General features: G+C 36.9%; 2 protein-coding genes across 6 annotated transcripts in view; one reads left to right on the forward strand and one right to left on the reverse strand.

Annotated features, from left to right (window-relative positions):
* Window positions 1-2431, forward strand: part of LOC119787516 (regulator of G-protein signaling 6-like) — a 74171-nt gene extending 71740 nt beyond the window's left edge. For all 5 annotated transcript variants that reach the window (XM_038291423.1, XM_038291424.1, XM_038291421.1 and 2 more), the window contains one exon: window positions 1782-2431. In XM_038291423.1, coding sequence (XP_038147351.1) covers window positions 1782-1832 — 51 coding nt within the window. In that variant the 3' untranslated portion in view covers window positions 1833-2431. The remainder of the gene's footprint in view (window positions 1-1781) is intronic.
* Window positions 2432-8685: 6254 nt separating this feature from the next.
* The window catches only part of LOC119787517 (zinc finger protein DPF3-like), a 32509-nt gene continuing 23223 nt past the window's right edge, over window positions 8686-17971 (reverse strand). The window contains exons 4-11 of the mRNA XM_038291426.1: window positions 16594-16721; window positions 16100-16195; window positions 15892-15952; window positions 15496-15537; window positions 13704-13841; window positions 12196-12309; window positions 11262-12053; window positions 8686-10136 (exon numbers count right to left, since the gene is read on the reverse strand). Of these exons, the coding sequence (XP_038147354.1) occupies window positions 11893-12053; window positions 12196-12309; window positions 13704-13841; window positions 15496-15537; window positions 15892-15952; window positions 16100-16195; window positions 16594-16721 (740 nt within the window). The 3' untranslated portion in view covers window positions 8686-10136; window positions 11262-11892. The remainder of the gene's footprint in view (window positions 10137-11261; window positions 12054-12195; window positions 12310-13703; window positions 13842-15495; window positions 15538-15891; window positions 15953-16099; window positions 16196-16593; window positions 16722-17971) is intronic.

Here is a 17971-nt window from a genome sequence, read left to right on the forward strand (position 1 = left end):
TACATTCAGGTTGTTTTTTTCAACAAAATCATAACATTTGTTGCTCTACCTTTTATTAAGCTGGACTGAAGGTAAGAACTGCTCTGCATAGTAAAAGTTGCAGGCCACTGACTTAGATGAATATGCAGTCTCACAGTATCTTTATCAGGATGAAAATCTGATGGTCCTGCAAGATGGAAATGCATGCAAGATGCCTTCTTACAGTGTTTGATATACATGACCTTTAAAATAGCAATTCCATAAAGCATAGTGTCTATAGATCTAGTAATATGTTTGACATCATCTACACACCAAGTTGTGTTCTGTAATGGCAATATGACTTTAATAATTTCCCCATGGCATTCTCTCCCAAAGACCAAACATACAGAAAAAGAAAAACAAAAAACATTTTAATTCTGGTGGTGGTACAGAGGTTAAGCCCCATGAACATAGGTTTTGATCTTTCATGCATCAGTCATAAGTTCGAGTCCTGGCCTGGTAACCCTTGCTGTATGTCTTCCCCTCTATCTAATCTCAGTTCCTGACAGCCTAGATTAAAGAAATAACAAAAGAGCACTAGAGTCTAGAAATAATCTTTAAAAAAGGGACAATTATTTTATTTGCAAAATCATGACATAATAAATGTGAAAAAAAATGTCAATATCGTTATTTGAGTGGAATTTAAAATAATTTTATTCTTGAAGTAATGTCAAAATGGCATCAATAAAATCGTTGATGTTAGGTTGATTTAGGTTTTTGACTAGAATTATGACGACGATTTGAGATCAGTGTTGGATCTCATATTGATTTGTTTTAACTGTGCCCTCTATAATCAGAAAATGCAGGTTTACATTAAACTATAAACTACTTTTAAAAGATTTAAATTAATTTATATGTAAAAATAACTGGTTACAGTTAAAAAATATTTTTGGGTTATGTATGATAAATAAAATAAAAAAATAACTTTTTTTTTATCATGCCTACATGATGCATTTACTACATGTTATTTTCTTACTTTTTTCATTAAAAATCCTTTGACAAAATATAAACATTTAACTTGGAAAAAAGGAGAGAAAAAAAATTAAACATAACACAATACTTCTGATACGTAGCAGCAACTACCTACCGTTTTAAAAAGTCATTAGCCGTTACATTACTTAGATTTTAATTTTAGCAGTAATTTCTCTAAGTGATAGAAACATTCTGTAAATTTCAAACAATATGAAGTCAAGATGTCTTTTTATCCTTTTTAACTTCCCTTTATTTGGACATTGCTTCATCTCTTCTCTACATTGACAGAAACATAAACTCGTTCCTGCAAGCAGAAAAATGGTTATAAGGAAATCGACTATATATATATATATATATATATATATATATATATATATATATATATATATATATATATATGGAAATGTTAAATATCACGTGGTTCTATAAAAACATAATCATACCATTCATAAGGAGCAGCAGGTAATTAACTTCACAAATTGATCTCTGCTCTCAACCCAACTTGAAACTAATCCATAGATGTCTCCCAGCCTTTAAAATAGTTTTCAAACAACTTGATTTGGCAAAAAGAAAAAAACGCACAAATGATAAATCCTTGTAATATAATTGTCATAAAGAGCCTATCAGATTTAGTTTTGATAAACATTTAATAACTTGAAGAATAAAATATAAAATTTGAGGTGGGAAATGTTAAGCAATTTGTGGCTTAATAGTTTGCAGACTATTTTCCCTATCAGCATATCAGCCGTATAATAAATGATCTATTGATACTATTTCATTCAAATTTTCAGGGGAAGTCTTTGACGGGGAAGCGTCTGACGGGCCTTATGCAGTCGTCCTGACAGAGCCTGTCAGTGAGAGCTACAACCAGTCCCTGCTGGAGGGATGACATCCACACGGGGGCCGGGGTAGGGCTGCAAACATGGTTCTTGGACACTGCTTCCAGGTTTGCTGGTGTCCTGCTGGTGCATTGCTGGGCAGAATGGGCCGAACCACCCAAACAGAACCACTGATGAAGAGGCCGACGCCTGGAGGAGGATTCCTAGCTAACGGATGACGTGGCATGTGGTGTAAACGATAAGCACATCCAAACTTATGCTGCCCTATCTTCATCACTTAGAGGGCAAAAGGTTGTCAGGCATGACTTGGTTTATTGATTTTATTTTAATGTTTCTTATTTTATATTTGCCACAACACTTTGGGGCCATAAATATTAAATGGAGGTGTGCATCTGTTCTCACAAGGCAGTCAGCAATAAAAACAAACCCAGCTTCTTTTGATATTCTTTAAACTGTTTTCATATATATTGAAGTGCGTAACATGCCGGCTGAAGGGTAAGAAAAGATAGGTGATTATTAAAAAACACCCCACCCCCTCCCTATTTTCGAAAAAAAAAAAGATTTTTTAATCTTCATTACATTCCAAAATCCCACATAAGGGCTTTATGTAGCAACCATACGGCACTGTTGCATGTTCCATCCTAATGTTCTGGTTGATAGTTCACGTCTAACAGCAGTGCTTTTTAACCAGACTTGTGCCAAAAGTGGGTTCGGCTCCCTGCCTTCCCAACCTGGCTTCAAGTTCCAACGTGTCCAGTGAAATTTACCAATTCCAAAAGTCTGTGTGAATACCTTAGAGGCCTAAGAGCTTGACACACTAGTATGGCTAAGTAAAGCATTGTAATCCAAGCTTCTAGTGTAGGAACAGATACGGTTTTTGTAGTCACAGAATTTTGAGTAAAATAAGATCTGTATGCTTCTGGGGTTTGTTCTTTAGAGTAGGTCTAAACGTTTCCAGTGCCATGGGTCCATCTAGTGTTTTATAACCAGAGGGCCATCAAGAGGAGCTCACAGGACTCTGCCTGGCTATAAACATGCTAAAGGAACAATGCAGGTGCAAATATTTAATATCACCAGAAAGTCTATTTATTTCAAGGCGTATAATTTATTTTTTCTGAAATGTAACAAGGTAGAATATTTACTGTGGGATATCAGACCCTCGCCTGTCAAGGCTGAATTCGCATCTAAACACACCTACAGGCTAATGACCTGAACACAGACTTCTGCCTCTGCTTCATTTATAAACTTGACTGTCATCTTTACTCCCTGATTTTCCTGTAACCTCATTTGGAATAAGCACCAAGCTAAAAGGGTCAGGGGCATGATATTCCCACCACATGTTTGGCATACAGTGAATGGTTTGTAGATTCATCACACACTGAGGGATTTATGCGTCTACCCTCAGGTTATTAGGATACTCACACTAATCATTACTGAAACACCAAATCTGTAAATCCCTTTATTGTCACACAATGGCAAAATTATCTCTCTGCATTGAACCCATCCCCTTAGGGGGAGCAGTGGGCTGCCACTGTGCAGCGCTCGGGGAGCAGTGTGGGGTTAAGGGTCTTGCTCAAGGACCCAGCGTTGAGGCTTTGTGGATCAAACCGGGTACTTGCAACCTTCTCAGTGCACAAGTGCACTGCTCTAACCACTAGGCAGTTATACCAAGGATAATTTTAATGACTGAGTTCTAATGAGGACTTTGGGATATCAGGAAATGTTGCCATGGTGATAGCAATGATAAATACTACAATGGTAAAATGCTCATATTCGAGCGAGTGGATTTTCTTTCTTATTTTTAGTTCCATCACTGTCAGACCAATTGCAATTTAAACAAATTGACTCCGGTGTGATTATCTACGGCTGAGATTCTGTCAAACTGGCTAAATATTGACTTGGCCTGTAAAATGCGAATTATAAAACTGGAAATATATTAGCTAACAGAATTTTAAAACAGTCCTTTGCAGTATTGATAATGCAAATCCGAAATCTTCGGCATAGTGTTCAGCCCTACTTCTAATATAAAAAAGTAAATCCAGGTGCTCTACAGTTATATGCCCTCAACTCTTGGCCTGAAGTGTTTTTCAGGAATAACTGTTAGTGCAGCCTTTGCCCCCCTTATAGGAATCAAGAACATGTTGCTTTGGTAGTTGCTGAGGTAGTTGCTTAATATTTAATAGACTCTGTGAGTTTTTTCCCCCCTAAATCCTTAAATGGACATTATGGCGACAGGAGCATAACATTTCCATTCACAAATATCCTTTCTTAAAATTAGTTTTATGCAACATTTTAATCTTAACAGAAGTAGATGCTTGAAATAAATTCATCTGTGTGAGATGAATCTACATATACCTTGTGTATTAAAGTACTGAAATACCAACTTTTCCGTGAGATTCTGATTTACTGAGTTGCACTTGTATTAAAGTGACTGATCTCTGATTATTATGCTGCACAGTCAGATACTATCTTTTTATTTTATTGCACGTATATCTTTTTATTTAGTCCCTTAAACCAATGGCCATTTTTATGTTTCTCTGTTGAGTGTTTGTCATGTGGAAAATGGTGCATGTTGGACCACAGGAGACGGCTAAACTGTTTATCGAGATGGATTAATGTTTAAAACTTGAGATTGGCTGAAGAGGAAACAATAGGAACATTGTGGCTGCTGCCTTCTACACACAAGAAGTGCCCACCCCCGAGGCCACCGACTGCAACAGTGAAAAACCCCCAGAATGCACCGCTGAAAGAGTCTCATCGGTTATTTTTTAGTGGTCATTTGCAATGCACTGTACAGGTCATGATGCTAATTATTCTTATTAACCGAACTCAGTAACCTCCTAAATGTAAGGTAGAGAGATGCTTAAGTCGAGTCAATGTACCAAATGTTATCCTCAGCACAAAACGCGGAGACACCGCGTACCAAGTGCATTGTAAATTTAAAATGGTTACATTTCATTATCGGAAAGCACACTTTAGTATGATGCGAGCACATTACTATGCATGTTACATATTCAGGGCATTTTGTGCTTTTAGTTTCTCAATCAGCAAGATAAATCTAAAACACTCAAAGCACTTGTTATCTGTTCACGGGTACCAAATAATAAAACCTCTGGACCTGTTTGCTCTTTGCTGCTGTCTGCTGTTCTGCGTCATAAAAGAGAAAACAGTTACAAGTGTCTCTCATTTACACACACAGACATATACAGTATATGAATCAAATCACACAAGAACAAAGCATTTCTCTGCTGTTTTATTTTATTGTTTGTTCTAATGTTCATTGTTAAAAAAAATCAAAATGCAAGCTTTTGGATTAAATTAAAGACTGTAGATCACTTGGTAAAGCAATTATGAATGTGAAAAAGCGTTAAGAGGTATTTTTTATTGAATATAACAATAATTGAACTTGGAGAAATTTACCTCTTCATTTAACCCATCCCCTTGGGGAGCAGTGGGCTGCCATCGTGGGGCGCCCGGGGAGCAGTGATGAGTTAAGTGTCTTGCTCCGAGACCCAGAGAGCCAGTCTGTGGGAGTGAAGCTTGAACTCAGAACATCAGGACTCCAAGCTCTACGCCCTAACCACTAGGCCGCACCTCCTTATATGCAGGTATAAATATTAGGCTTTTTATAGCAAAGACTTGAAATGATTTCCTACTTTATAGCATTAGCATAAAAACCTGACCTTTATTTTATATAGAGCTATTCAGCTCAGGAGCGAAAGAATATCCAGTTATTGAAAACAAGTTTATAAAAAAAAAGGCATTGTCACTCCTGACGTTTATACTTTGTCAACAGCATTTTTCCGGTATGAAATTAATTAAGCTGGACCATACAGAGAGATTACTCTTAACCATCCCTCTGTGAAAATATTCTGTAGCTCCTCAGTAGTCTTTCATTCACACATTTTTCTCCCCACAAAGGTTTTATATCTTTCCAATTTACATGTATGGACTGATATATCAATTAAAGAAAAGGGATTCGGGGATTTTTCTTCAACAGTACCCAATGGAAACCTATTTTTTGTTTATAAATGTTCAGAAATGTAAAATTCATAAAACATGAGGTTTAATCATTCAATTAACTCAGTTTATTTATATAGGGCTAATTCTCAAAGCATGTCGCTTCAGATTGCTTCACAATAAAGATCATCCAGTCAGATTGTGCCTGACTTTGCAGGACACGCTCCTCCTGGATCGGCATGTGAGAACACTAGATATTTGTTTGCATTTTGTCATTGACTCAACAACAATCCCTCACACAAAGCATGCATGCAGTGACAGTGGAGAGGACAAACTCCCTTTTAACAGGAAAAACCTGCAGAACCAGGCTCAGTGTGAGCGGTCATCTGCAGAGGCCAATCAAGTTTCAAGAAGAAAGAAGCACTGATCCATACCGAGGTTCAAAGACTGTTTTGAAGAGAAACAGGTAAGCTTGCTGCCACTGAATTTAGAGTCAAACGACAGTGAGTGACTAGCTCCACTTTGATCAAGCCCCCCCCCGAAATAAATGTGTTTCTTTCACTCTCAGAGTGTTTTTCATTAATTTATTCTAGAAGTATTTCTGTTTTTTTTTCTTAATATTATCAGGCAAGTAGGTTTTTCTTGTTATTACATTGACATTCATTATTTTAAATGTTACAAAGGTAATAAGGTCTGGTCCTGGATTCCAATAACACTAACAATTTAAAAAATGTAGATTTTCAAAGTATTTCACTGAGTGCCCTATAAAGTGTTAAACTCCTTTTTGGAAAGAGCATGCTGTTCCAGTAAAAGTCAAGGTCCATGCAAGTAAACTCCACCTTTTTGTGTTTAACTGACTATTTCCCCGCAACATGTTTCTCAATAAAACAGCTGGCATTTAGATGATGTAAACGGTGACATGACGCCGCACGTATGCTGCAGTTCTTCTTTTTTCGTCTTCAGCTTGAATGGCAGAGACTAATTTGGGTCCTCATCCAGTATTGTCACAGTTCCAGTTTTATAATTAGTGTTCAGACTGTAAATATATATAAAAGTGCTTTTCTTTTAGGTATATGTTTTTATTTTGCAGAGTTGCATAATTACTTTTTTTTTTTTACTTAAACATTATACCAAAGTGAAACAGGAAGTCTTTGATGAAAGATTCAAGGATACTCTAATGGAGGTTTTCATAAAACATAGACCAGTAGAAGAAGGTTTACTTGGTTGTATTTTAATAGGGCTGCTGTGTGTCAATAAGTGTCCAAATGATTATTTTTTTAATGATTATTTTCACAGGATTTTTTTTCTCTCATGAAAACATTAATATTCAGAATACAACAGAAATAAAACATTGATTTGTTTCAAATTTTTTTGTATGTCTTTACTACTGTGACAATTACTAAGGAGGGTTTTTTTGTATCTAAAAAAATATTCACACCATTATTTATATGTCTGTGTGTCTCAATAACATTTTCTTTATACTACTGATGCAAATCAGTTCAATTTATAAAATGATTAATCCTAAAGGTAAATTAACATCCTGCAGTAATTCATGGTTATTTTTTTCAATATGGCTATTATCATCATATTTTTTCATTAAACATTTGATGTTTATTTTATTTTTAGTTTTGCCTTTTTTACTTTTTCCAATTAAACTAACAGGGGATGCAGCTGTGCCAAAAAGCTGAATTATAAAGTTGGTTTTAACTTAAAAAATATGGTGCAATGTAAGCAAACTATTACAAAAAGCATTTTTGGATACAATGTTAATACAAATCCTACCTGAAAACAAAATAAATGTACTTGAATCATTTTTCAAAATATGCTGCTGTTACAATGTAACTGGTATCCAGTATATTATGTAAATATTTCATTTACAAACGGCATATTCATGAAATTAGATTAATTGCACAAGTAGGACATACCTGTTTAAAAGAATCGAGGATTTAAAAATGCACACATTCTAAGTTATAAGACTAAATAAAACAGGGTTTTGAAATTATGTTTCAGTCTAGAATCAGAAAAAAAGTATTCTGCCTTAATATACAAGAGACAACAAGGTTACAGCTGATCTGCACGTTTGTTTTTCTCATAAAGACTCTTGCAAAAGGCTTCATATCCTTTTGGACTATCAGCGTCACACTTCTTACCAACATCCTACCCAAAGTTGGACTTTATTTACTAACAAGCCCATTTATTAAAAACACTTACTCTTTATTTAGAGGTGGGGGTAAATACAAATACCACTCTTCCTTTTCTAAAGAACGGAATTCCATTAATTTTTCTCTCACCTCTTGTATCCTGCTCTGCATTTGTTTATTACATTTTGGTACAATTTAACCCAGGATCACAGAAATAATCTGTTCACAGGAATCTTCTAAATACTCATTTAAGAACAGCTCCACCCGCTCATTTTATAGTTCCGATTTTGGTCTTATAAACATACGAGCAGTTTCTCCTTTAAGCGTCTGTAGGTCACTCTAACCTATCGATCCAGTCTGTTGTCCTGATCAGCTGCCTGCTCAACCAGAAAAAAAAAAGGAAATAATGGCATCACTCGCTCTCACTTGTTCCTGATTTGGTATTTATTTTTTCAGAATAAAAATAGTTTACCAAACAAACACTTCTTCATTTTCTCCTTTTTGGAGTTATATTTACAGCAGGGGAAAAAAACAAAAAAAACAAACCAGAAGCAAAAAGACCTCGTCATATCAGTTACATCTCTTCATGGCTCCGTTTTCACCCAGATTCTCCTCCTCTAAGGCCTGCTCCTTTCACCAGGAGCACCAGGGCCTATTGCTGTGTCTGTGACGAGGTATACCGGCTCTTTTATAAAAAGGTGACACTGTATTTTAAGCAAACATTTCATTTTTCTTTTACTTTTTGTTCAGAGATGTGAGCACTTTGCCTGTTAGTATTTGCAACATTTCAGGACACATCTTTTAATTTAGTGGCTTGATTTGGAAGATAAGACACTGACCCCATTTCAAAACGGAAATGTCATATAACTGATACAAGGGAAGACTACAAGATAATGGAAAAGTTTCAGAAGCACTCTTTATCAGGTGGAGAGGAAACAAAAAAAGGTAGAGAGGGGAGGATCCCTGAGGGAAGTGAGGAGAGATGATTTGAGTACACCAGTCCTAACAGACACGCAGGAATAATGGAGCAGCAATATTGGATAATCATACACCTCTGAAACTATTTGTGCAACCTTTGGACCCAACAGCTTCTCCATAGAGAACACAAAGCGCGCCATAAAGCAGTAGGGCCTCAAACACCACATGTATACATGTTTTCCTCTCATCTACAATGGCAATATGAGGCTGTTATTAGTATCTGGTAACATTTTAAACCAAAAAAAGAAAACAAAAAGGAGGATTTCTAATAACAAGCCAACAAATTAAACTTATTGCAGATGATTTCCTCTAGCAACAGACCGCTGCCTCCCAGAAACCTTTCCAGGCGTGGATTAAAGATGAAGGAATCGTGGTGGGTGTGGGTGTCGCTGTCCCTGCTTGTCAGCAGAATACAATCACTGATCTGAGCAAGAAGCTGAACAATCACCAGGAAAACAAGGATGCCTGAGTAGCTGTGGGTACTGTGCACCTGATCAGACTGTGGTATGATACAATCAGACAGAAATTAACTAATAAAAGCTTAAAATGTACATTTTGTACAGAAAAAAAGCATGCAAAAAATTAAGGATTGTTGTGATTTGTTAAAGATAAATTGCAAGAACTAAAATGGGTAAAAAAAAACTATTAGAGCTAAAGGATTACACAGTTCTGAGGTCTGGCTGTAATAGTGGTGGATTTGAGCGCCGACTCTATGGCTGTAGGTCAGTGAAGGGGCGGGGTCACTGGTATGGTCAGGTTGGAGGAGTCATGGCTGTCAAAGCTGGTTTTCAGTGCGGAGCGGCAGGCTAGCACAGTGTTCAGGATGATGACGTCTTCGTGTCACATCAGATCAAGCGGCAGACATACATATGGTCACAGAGCAGGAGTGGGCAACCTGGGTCGCCCCAAATGTGCCCGTTGGGCACAAACGGTCCAAAGGCCTGGCCTTTAGTGTTCCCATAGTTCATAGAGGAGCTCCCAGCGCAGTGCTGATAGGATCAAATGAAGCCGGATTCTAGCATTTCAAATGTTTCAAAGGGGTCGATTCCTAATGTCAGGGGAGCGGTTGCTTCAATTAAGCCACGCTTCTCATCCAAGGCTTCTTCAGTCTCATGTTCTGAACCCAAATCCAGACGGACGAGGCGGCTCATTAGTATCGAGGGTTGAATCCTTTTCTTCACTGATCCTTCCCCAATCCCTGGGCAACCCGGCACTGAGCTCACTCCTCCTGTACGATAGATAACCAGAGTTAGACAGGATGTGCCTTAAAAAGTATTCACATGAACTTATGTTAAAACTAAAAAACTTATTTTATCAGTATATATGCAAAAATAAATCAGAAACTATTAATAATTGCTATATAGAAATAAAATTTCATATCTTTTTACAAATGCAAATGTAAAGCTTTAACCCTATTTAAGTGACCTGATTAGAAACCAGATTATACTTCTGTTTGATCGAATCTCTATAAACACTTCTGTGAGGTCTTCCGTTTGATAGAAACACTAAGAACAATTTCAGAGCTTTGATCAAATCTTCATCAGAAAATAATAATATAAAAAGGATTATAGCACAATTACAGAACATTGTCTCAGATCAGGTAAAACTAAGTTTAACTTTTTATCTGTGCATTGAAAACCTCGTGTGAAAAAAAACACCATTAGCCCACTAAAACACAGCCCTGACAGGATTATATTGATGCTTCTGTTAGAAGGAATGTTTAGTCAGTCCCTAGATGTGCAAAACTAGTAGAAATCTGTTATCAAAGACTCGCAGCTATAACTGGATTAGATGTTGAAAGTCCAGTCCTTGTGAGCTACCACCCAAAAACTTTTAGATATATCCCTTTTTAAAAACACGGAAGTCTAATGGTGAAAAACCCTCATTATGTCATTCAGCTCAAAGGTCTGTTAAAGAGAAGAGATACATCTAAAAGTTGCAGGATGGAAGCTACCAAGGACACCCCTGGTTTAGGTAAAAGCATTTTCATGTGTAAAAAAAAGTCCAGTCAGAGTCTAGATCTAAAGTTAAAAGAGAATTGGTGAATCTATAGAACTACTGGGAGTCAAAAGTGATCATAGAAAGTTTTAACAAACAGTCTGTAGTATTTGGGGACACCTGCAGACACTGAAACTTCTAACTCATAAGTATGAACTAGTTTGTGTATATCATATCTGCCAAAAAGAATCGAAAGTTTGTGATTAAAACATTAAATAAATTAAACTTTAAAGGTCTGTAATCATGCCACAACAGTTATTAGTACAAAGAGGCAATGTCACTACACTTACTACAAAGAAACTGATATCTTATTGATGTTTAACATGACTAAAAACGTTACTGCCTAATGACTTACCTTTAATTTATTATGTCCCTTTCCATGAAAACAATAAAGACGTCCATATTCCAATATTTCCAGTGGCTTGTAATCTTCCTTGGTTCCTTCACAGCCTTCAAAGTGCCATAGACTTCTGATCCAAGAGCCTCCGTTAAACCTTCGATGCAAGTGTCTTCAAAGAAATTCGATCACCTAACCAAGCTCGCCACTTTCGAATTTCACTTCTTCAAAACAGTCTCTAATTAGTCCAGTGTTTGCATTTGTTCATAGCTTTTCGCTACTTCTACTTCAACAATGGGAAATGAAGAAAACTTTCAAAAAGGACGTTGAAGCTTCTTCTGTTTTACATAGTAACCTTTTCAGGAAACATTGATAGTTCGTTGCATTAAAGGTCCATTTATGCTGTATATTAATAATAAAAAAAGTCTCCATAAATTATTCAATGTTCGGTAGATAAAATACAACTTGCATTTCTGTCCGGAAATTCTCACCTTGTGCTTTCAGAAAACAAATCCAAAAACAAAAAAATTCAAAAAGAAGCAGCTGATTTTTATATATATATATATATATATATATATATAAAATACATACATACATATATATATATATATATTTAAAGAAAAAAAGTGTCAGTTTAAATCTAAGAAGTCTATCTGTGGCGGCTGGATAATCCGTTGCTATTTGCGGCTGGTTCTTCTAGCTCATCATCCTCAAAGCCATGAAAGGTGGAGGTGTCACTCTCTGAGGTGGTGCCAAAAAGCTCCTCGGCTGCAGTAAACTTGCCATCCTCCTTCTCCTCCCCACCACCGGCTGTCATACAGGACAGGAGAACAATGGAGAGGGAAGACACGGATTGAGGAAAGGTTACTTACATATACCATCCCGAGTACTTTGAGGAGGAGATATAGCAAATTAATGTGGGCATGCAGCACAGAGGCGTGAATGAACTTACTTGTGCATCGGCAGGCTGAGCAGGGAGACCCAGATTTACCCGTTTTCCTGTTTGCTCCTTGGCATTTATTACAGTAGATGTTGGGAATGCTGGTCCCACCGGAAAGCTTTGGACCTTAAAGAGAATTTAAGAAAAAATTTTACTCGATCAAGATTGACTTAGCACTTTTCTTTATAAAAAAAACCTCACTTTGTTGAATACTTCTCTCATCTTTTTAATGGATGTTTCTTTAGAAGCCCATTTCCATTAAGGGGGAAAGGAATGTGGTTGGTCGTAATTTCAAAAGTGATCATAACAAGACAATTTAGACTCTTTTCTTGTGAATTTATGATTAAAAAAATGAAAGTTTTTTTTTTTTTTTTTACTTTTGATATACAAGATAAACATACATTTATTAGAAATAGCTTAATTTGAGGAAATAAAAAACTATTTTGGTATAAAAATTCATAATCATGAGATACAAATTTAGAAAAACTTACCTTTGTCAAAATAGATGTAATCATTAACTATTTTGATTTTACAGTGATTGACTAAAAGCCATATTTATAAAAACATAGTACATGACTTCTGACACAAAAATGACAATATCATTAAACAACTGTTCCTTTCGGGGGTCCTGTAGGGTGAGTCTAGTCCTGCCTACCCCTGCTATTGAGCATATTTTCTTTCTGAACCAGCTCTCTAAATCCTTTATATATCAGCGTGCCGATAAATACATACCAGGGGAGTTTGGTTCCAGGTGCTCACGGATACACACTAATACTAAAAACTGAACCGCAGCTACAGATCTATATCATCCTCAATAACATTGAATAATCACCATATATTTTGCCTTAGACAAGCATGGATATCTAAGGGATACCCGCTATTTTGAATTTTTTATTTTTTTTAATGTTTACATTGGTTGTGTTCTTTTTGCTGTAATGCTCTCTGTTTTCTGTTCCTCTCGTCTCATACAGGTATGGAGGCAGACTTCTAGGAGTTATGCTATGTTTAGATTGCATGCTGCAGAAGAAGCGCGTTTTAAGCAGCAGGAGCAGAACGTCTGATGCGTCTTGACGTGCGTGAAGCAGCTGCTGGAGTTGCAAAAATTGAACTTTTGCTGCTCGACGTGCCACATCAACAATTCAGAGAAGCTGATCTGGGAGCTGGCAGGGAGAGAGACACGGCAATGCTGGTGCAGATCGCTATGATCACTCCTCTGAAAATATGTTCGCTTTTATTATTCTGTTTTATTATTTGTTTTTTTAGTTGCGGTCCAGTAGCTGAAGATATTTTACTCTGACCTGTAAATGTTTGAACAGCATAAGTCGTAAATGACCAGAGCTGTTTTCAAGATTTGAGTCTGTCCGCACTTTGAAGCTAATCCTGTCTTGGTGACCAGCGGCTGGAAACAACTTCCTTAGTTAAAATAAAAGGTGTGAAAAAAAAATGTCACAGTTTAAGTTCTAAAGATCTAATAAATGAAAACACAGGTGTTCTGTAGCTAGAGGTTTGAGGAGGCTTACGTTTGTGCCTGTCAGTCTGTGGTGCAGTGGGAGAGTGGGACACCACCGTGCTTCTCTCCCCAGTTCTGTCCTCTGCCAGGTGGGAATGAGTGTAGTGGTAACTTAGTCCTGTGCGGTTCCTGTATCGCTTTGTGCACACTGCAACAAACAACAGGAGGGCCTTAAGTTTCACAGCATTGTATTTATCTTACAGGTATTGAAGTAAACTTGTCATTTTCTGACTGCTCTCCATTATTGCATCTGCAAATTACTCAAATAAAGTTATTACAGAATGGAAACTTTGTATTCTAAACATGAATCCAAAGTATTTTATTTTTTAAACACACAAAAAGTGACTCAGATTTTCAACAGCATGAGCATTTCTGAGTAAGCATGGGCTGGAATGACATTCTCATTGTGTAATAACCTGGAAAATATCAGGGCATCATAGTATTTACAGTAAAAGAATGATATCAAAGATACATGATTTAAATTATTTGATTCAAAGTGGAGGAACAATGAGTACTATGGTCACTAAAATACTGCATTACTGATTATGATGGACACAGAACAGAAACTGTGAAAGTTTCTGTTCTGTGTCCCAGAGGTAGGAGGGAGATGCAGAGGTAGGAGGGAAAAAGGAAGACGGACAGAAAGAAGCATCAAGAGTGAAAGAAAAAAGAAAGGAATGAAGGAAGGATAGATATGCGGAAACAAGGGCGAAGATATTGGAAAGAAGCAATGACTCAATAAGGGAATTAAGAACTTGTCAAAGCAAGAAAAGAAAAATTATACAGGGAAGGATGGACTGAACAAAGTGGAAGGTATAGAAGGAAGCAAAGAAGGCAAGGTGAAAAGGGAAGAAGGACAGGAATGAGGAAAGAAGAACACAAATAAGAAATGGAAAAAGGACAATTACAGAAATGAGGAGACACTAGATAGCATAGGAAGGAAGGAAACCATGGCTCAATCAGGACACCTCAAATAAAGCCAAGTGTATCACATTTAATACATGAGTTGTTAAGACTTCTGTATCATAACTGGGATGTTTTTGTGCTTGAAAACCCAGACTTACCCAATCAGACACATGTAGGGAACAGAAAATGTGTAAAACATTACATAGAAATGCTTAATGTATCAAAATTGATGCAAATAAATGCTCTAATTTAACTTATTCAAAAAGTATTTTTTTATCTATTTCATTTGTCAGAAAGTTACTTGACAACTCTAATAAAAGAAATTGAATTTTCTGTCAATTATTCCACAATCTTTAAAGGGTTAAACCAGCATCAGTGGTCATCATAACATGTGCTAAGTGAATAGAGCTAGTAGCCAGGAAGGAGATAGGATGCTTGCTAGTTCCCATTTATTTAGCATAGGAATCCTCTGACGCTCACCCATGATCCTTTGCGGGACCTAAGCACAACCCGCGTCATGAAGTTTAACACAAATACATTTTTCTTCTCATGTACTTGATGTGATGCATGCCAATATAAAAACCTTTATTTGTTTCAGGTTTAATAATGGAGAACTTCAACTAGAGTTAGAAGCTACAATCTAGGGTATTTGCAATGAGCCATTATCTGGAAACTTTAGAAGCATTTGCTCCAACACACCTTTGAAGAAACCTTTTAATGACAATTTCGTTTGATCCAGGTATGTTGGAACAAAATGCTTTGTGGCTTTGCTGTATAGGCCTTGGTATACCATCATATTTGTACTCTGCCTACTCCCAAGCAAGGGAAAGAAAACATACATCTCCCAAAAACACAATACTTCCAACACAATTAAAGGAGCAGACAAATAAAGGTACCTGAGGTCAAAGTCTTTGAGTTCTGCTTTTGTTTGTATCTGTCTGAAACAAAGAACAATGACAGAGAAAACATCATGAAAAAGTGTGTTATACGAGCAGAGCAGCAACAACTGCAGGAAAATCCAACACCCTCTAGCTTGGATTTTCCACATGCAACATGCATATGCAGGGTCACCTGGGGTGACAGTGAGACGGGTTGCCTGGTTACAGCTTAAGGTAAATATCCACAGACGGCTACATTAAACCTGGGATTTCCAGACATTATCATAACCACTGGCACTTTTTACAGGGTTCCTTTAAAAAAAATTTAAAACACTAAGATATCTTTCACTAATAACACAAATTTTTTGTTCTCTCTAAAAATCCAGCAGAACTCTAAAGATTTTCTCTACTTACTGTCACAGACATATGGCTTATCATCATCCAGATCTGTCCTCCTACGGCCTGAACCTCGGCCCTGAGCAGATGAAAACAAGGAAAGCGTTTTTACCGATTCCATCAAACACATCCTACCATCATCAGCGAATCACACAGACTTTAAATGATTACAGTATAAAACTGCCAATTCAGTAGATGATTACAGAGGGCCCTACAAGTCACTTACTCTTCCCTTGCCTCGATGTCTCCTCTTGGGAGTGTCCGCCTCATAATCATCGTCATCATTGAAAGCGTCTTCTGCTGCATCTGCTTCCAGAACCCTCTGAAACAGAAAGACATGATTCAGTCTGAAGCCAAATTAGTTATTTAAATCAGCCTTTAATCATTTCTTAAATGAGTAGAACAGCCTAAAAGATTCCTGTTTGCTGTAAACAAGCATGTTTCTACATGTTTCTGGTGGAATGTGTGATAGTAAGATAAGTTCTTGTTTCCTGACTTTTAACTAGAGCCTTAAGTGAAAGAATGGAGAAAAAACACTAAAGCTTTGTATTTTCCTCTATTCCTGAACTCAGTATTTTGCGGCAACTGAATGTTATACCGGTTAAAACTAATTGGGAGGTATTTCACCTTTCTTCTTGGCTAATAAAGATGTCAAGTTAGTTGGGGGAATTTAAGGGTTCTGCCACATGGAGCAAAATCTTCCAAACTAGCAACACTAACCTGAATCTCTAATAGGCTCTCCTCATCATTCTTAGAGTTGTTCCTCTTGTCCAGACCTTCTCCTCTCAGGAGAGCCTCCAAGGTGGTGCTCTGGGTTGGCAGAGCTTCTTTGGACATAAGGCTGCCATCTAAAAAAAAGAACAAAAGAAAGATCTTATAAACTCATCTAGTCAAACCGATGCAATGCTCCAGCTTTTGTTATTAGTAAGGACTGAGTTATCATAATTACTGTTTTCACATCAGTATAATAGATAAAAAAAACACATCATATTTTAGGTAATTGCATAAAAGAGTTTTTCTTTTTTCATATCAACCTAAACACCTGCACCCAAGGCACTTTTTCACATTACAACCACAATCTTCTATTTATTTCAGTGAGCTTCAGAGTGAGACAATTATAATTCGAAAACTGTCCCATTTATATGGATGAATTGAGCTTTAATGTGATAACACTAAATAAAACAAATATGAAGTCACTTAAAAAAAGCATTAGTATTTTAATCCCAGTATAAACGCAGCTGTTCTGGGAAGGTTTTAGGATTGTAAAGGAATATTAGTGAACAAACAGCATCGTGGAGACCAAAGAACACGGCAGGAAGTTTTGGAGGGGATTAATGCAGAGTTAAAATATGAAATAATATCCCTCAGCTTTGGACTACTCATTAAACACAATCCACCGTCTGAAATGAGAGAAAACCAAACTACTTCAGGGGACCCCCAGTGTAACTCGGAGAATCTGTTAAAACAACAACTTTTCACCAAATCAGGCCTTTATGGTATGGTGAGAAAAATAATTTGACGAATGACAACTATGAAAGGTCCTGTCTGCTCTCACCAAGAGCTTTAGGAGACAGCAATAATGTGGAAGAACATGTGCAGGTCAAATGAGATTAAAATGAAACCTTTTTGCATACATGCAAACCGTCCCCAGAGTAAAACCTGGTGGTGGCAGTATACCGTAGAGAGGCTTTTCCAGCAGTGACAGAGAGCTGCTCAAAGTTGTTGGGAAGATGGAAGAAGCTAAATGAACCCTGGAAGGAAATTGTTTAGAAGCTGCATAAGATTTAGGATTAGAAGTAGATTCAGCAAAAGGACCAAAATGCATAGAATAAAAAAAAAAGCCTTTAAGATTAAACTGTGTTCATGTGTTGGAATTGCCCAGTTCAGTTCCGATCACTTCACAAGTTTATAGCTGTTTGTCTATGTCAAATAAAAACAAAGGTTTGTAGCTGTGAAAATGTGAAAAGGACAGAATATTTTGCAAGGTACTGCCTTTTCTCCTTCAATGAGCGGATGAACAAACACTGTAGAAGGCGAGCAGGTTCTGTAAAGCAAACAAAAGTGTGACAAGCAGCCATATCTGCATGTCTAATTCACA

Source organism: Cyprinodon tularosa, unplaced genomic scaffold (genome assembly GCF_016077235.1).
Source record: "Cyprinodon tularosa strain WSP-4 unplaced genomic scaffold, ASM1607723v1 ctg3, whole genome shotgun sequence".
NCBI classification, from domain to species: domain Eukaryota; kingdom Metazoa; phylum Chordata; class Actinopteri; order Cyprinodontiformes; family Cyprinodontidae; genus Cyprinodon; species Cyprinodon tularosa.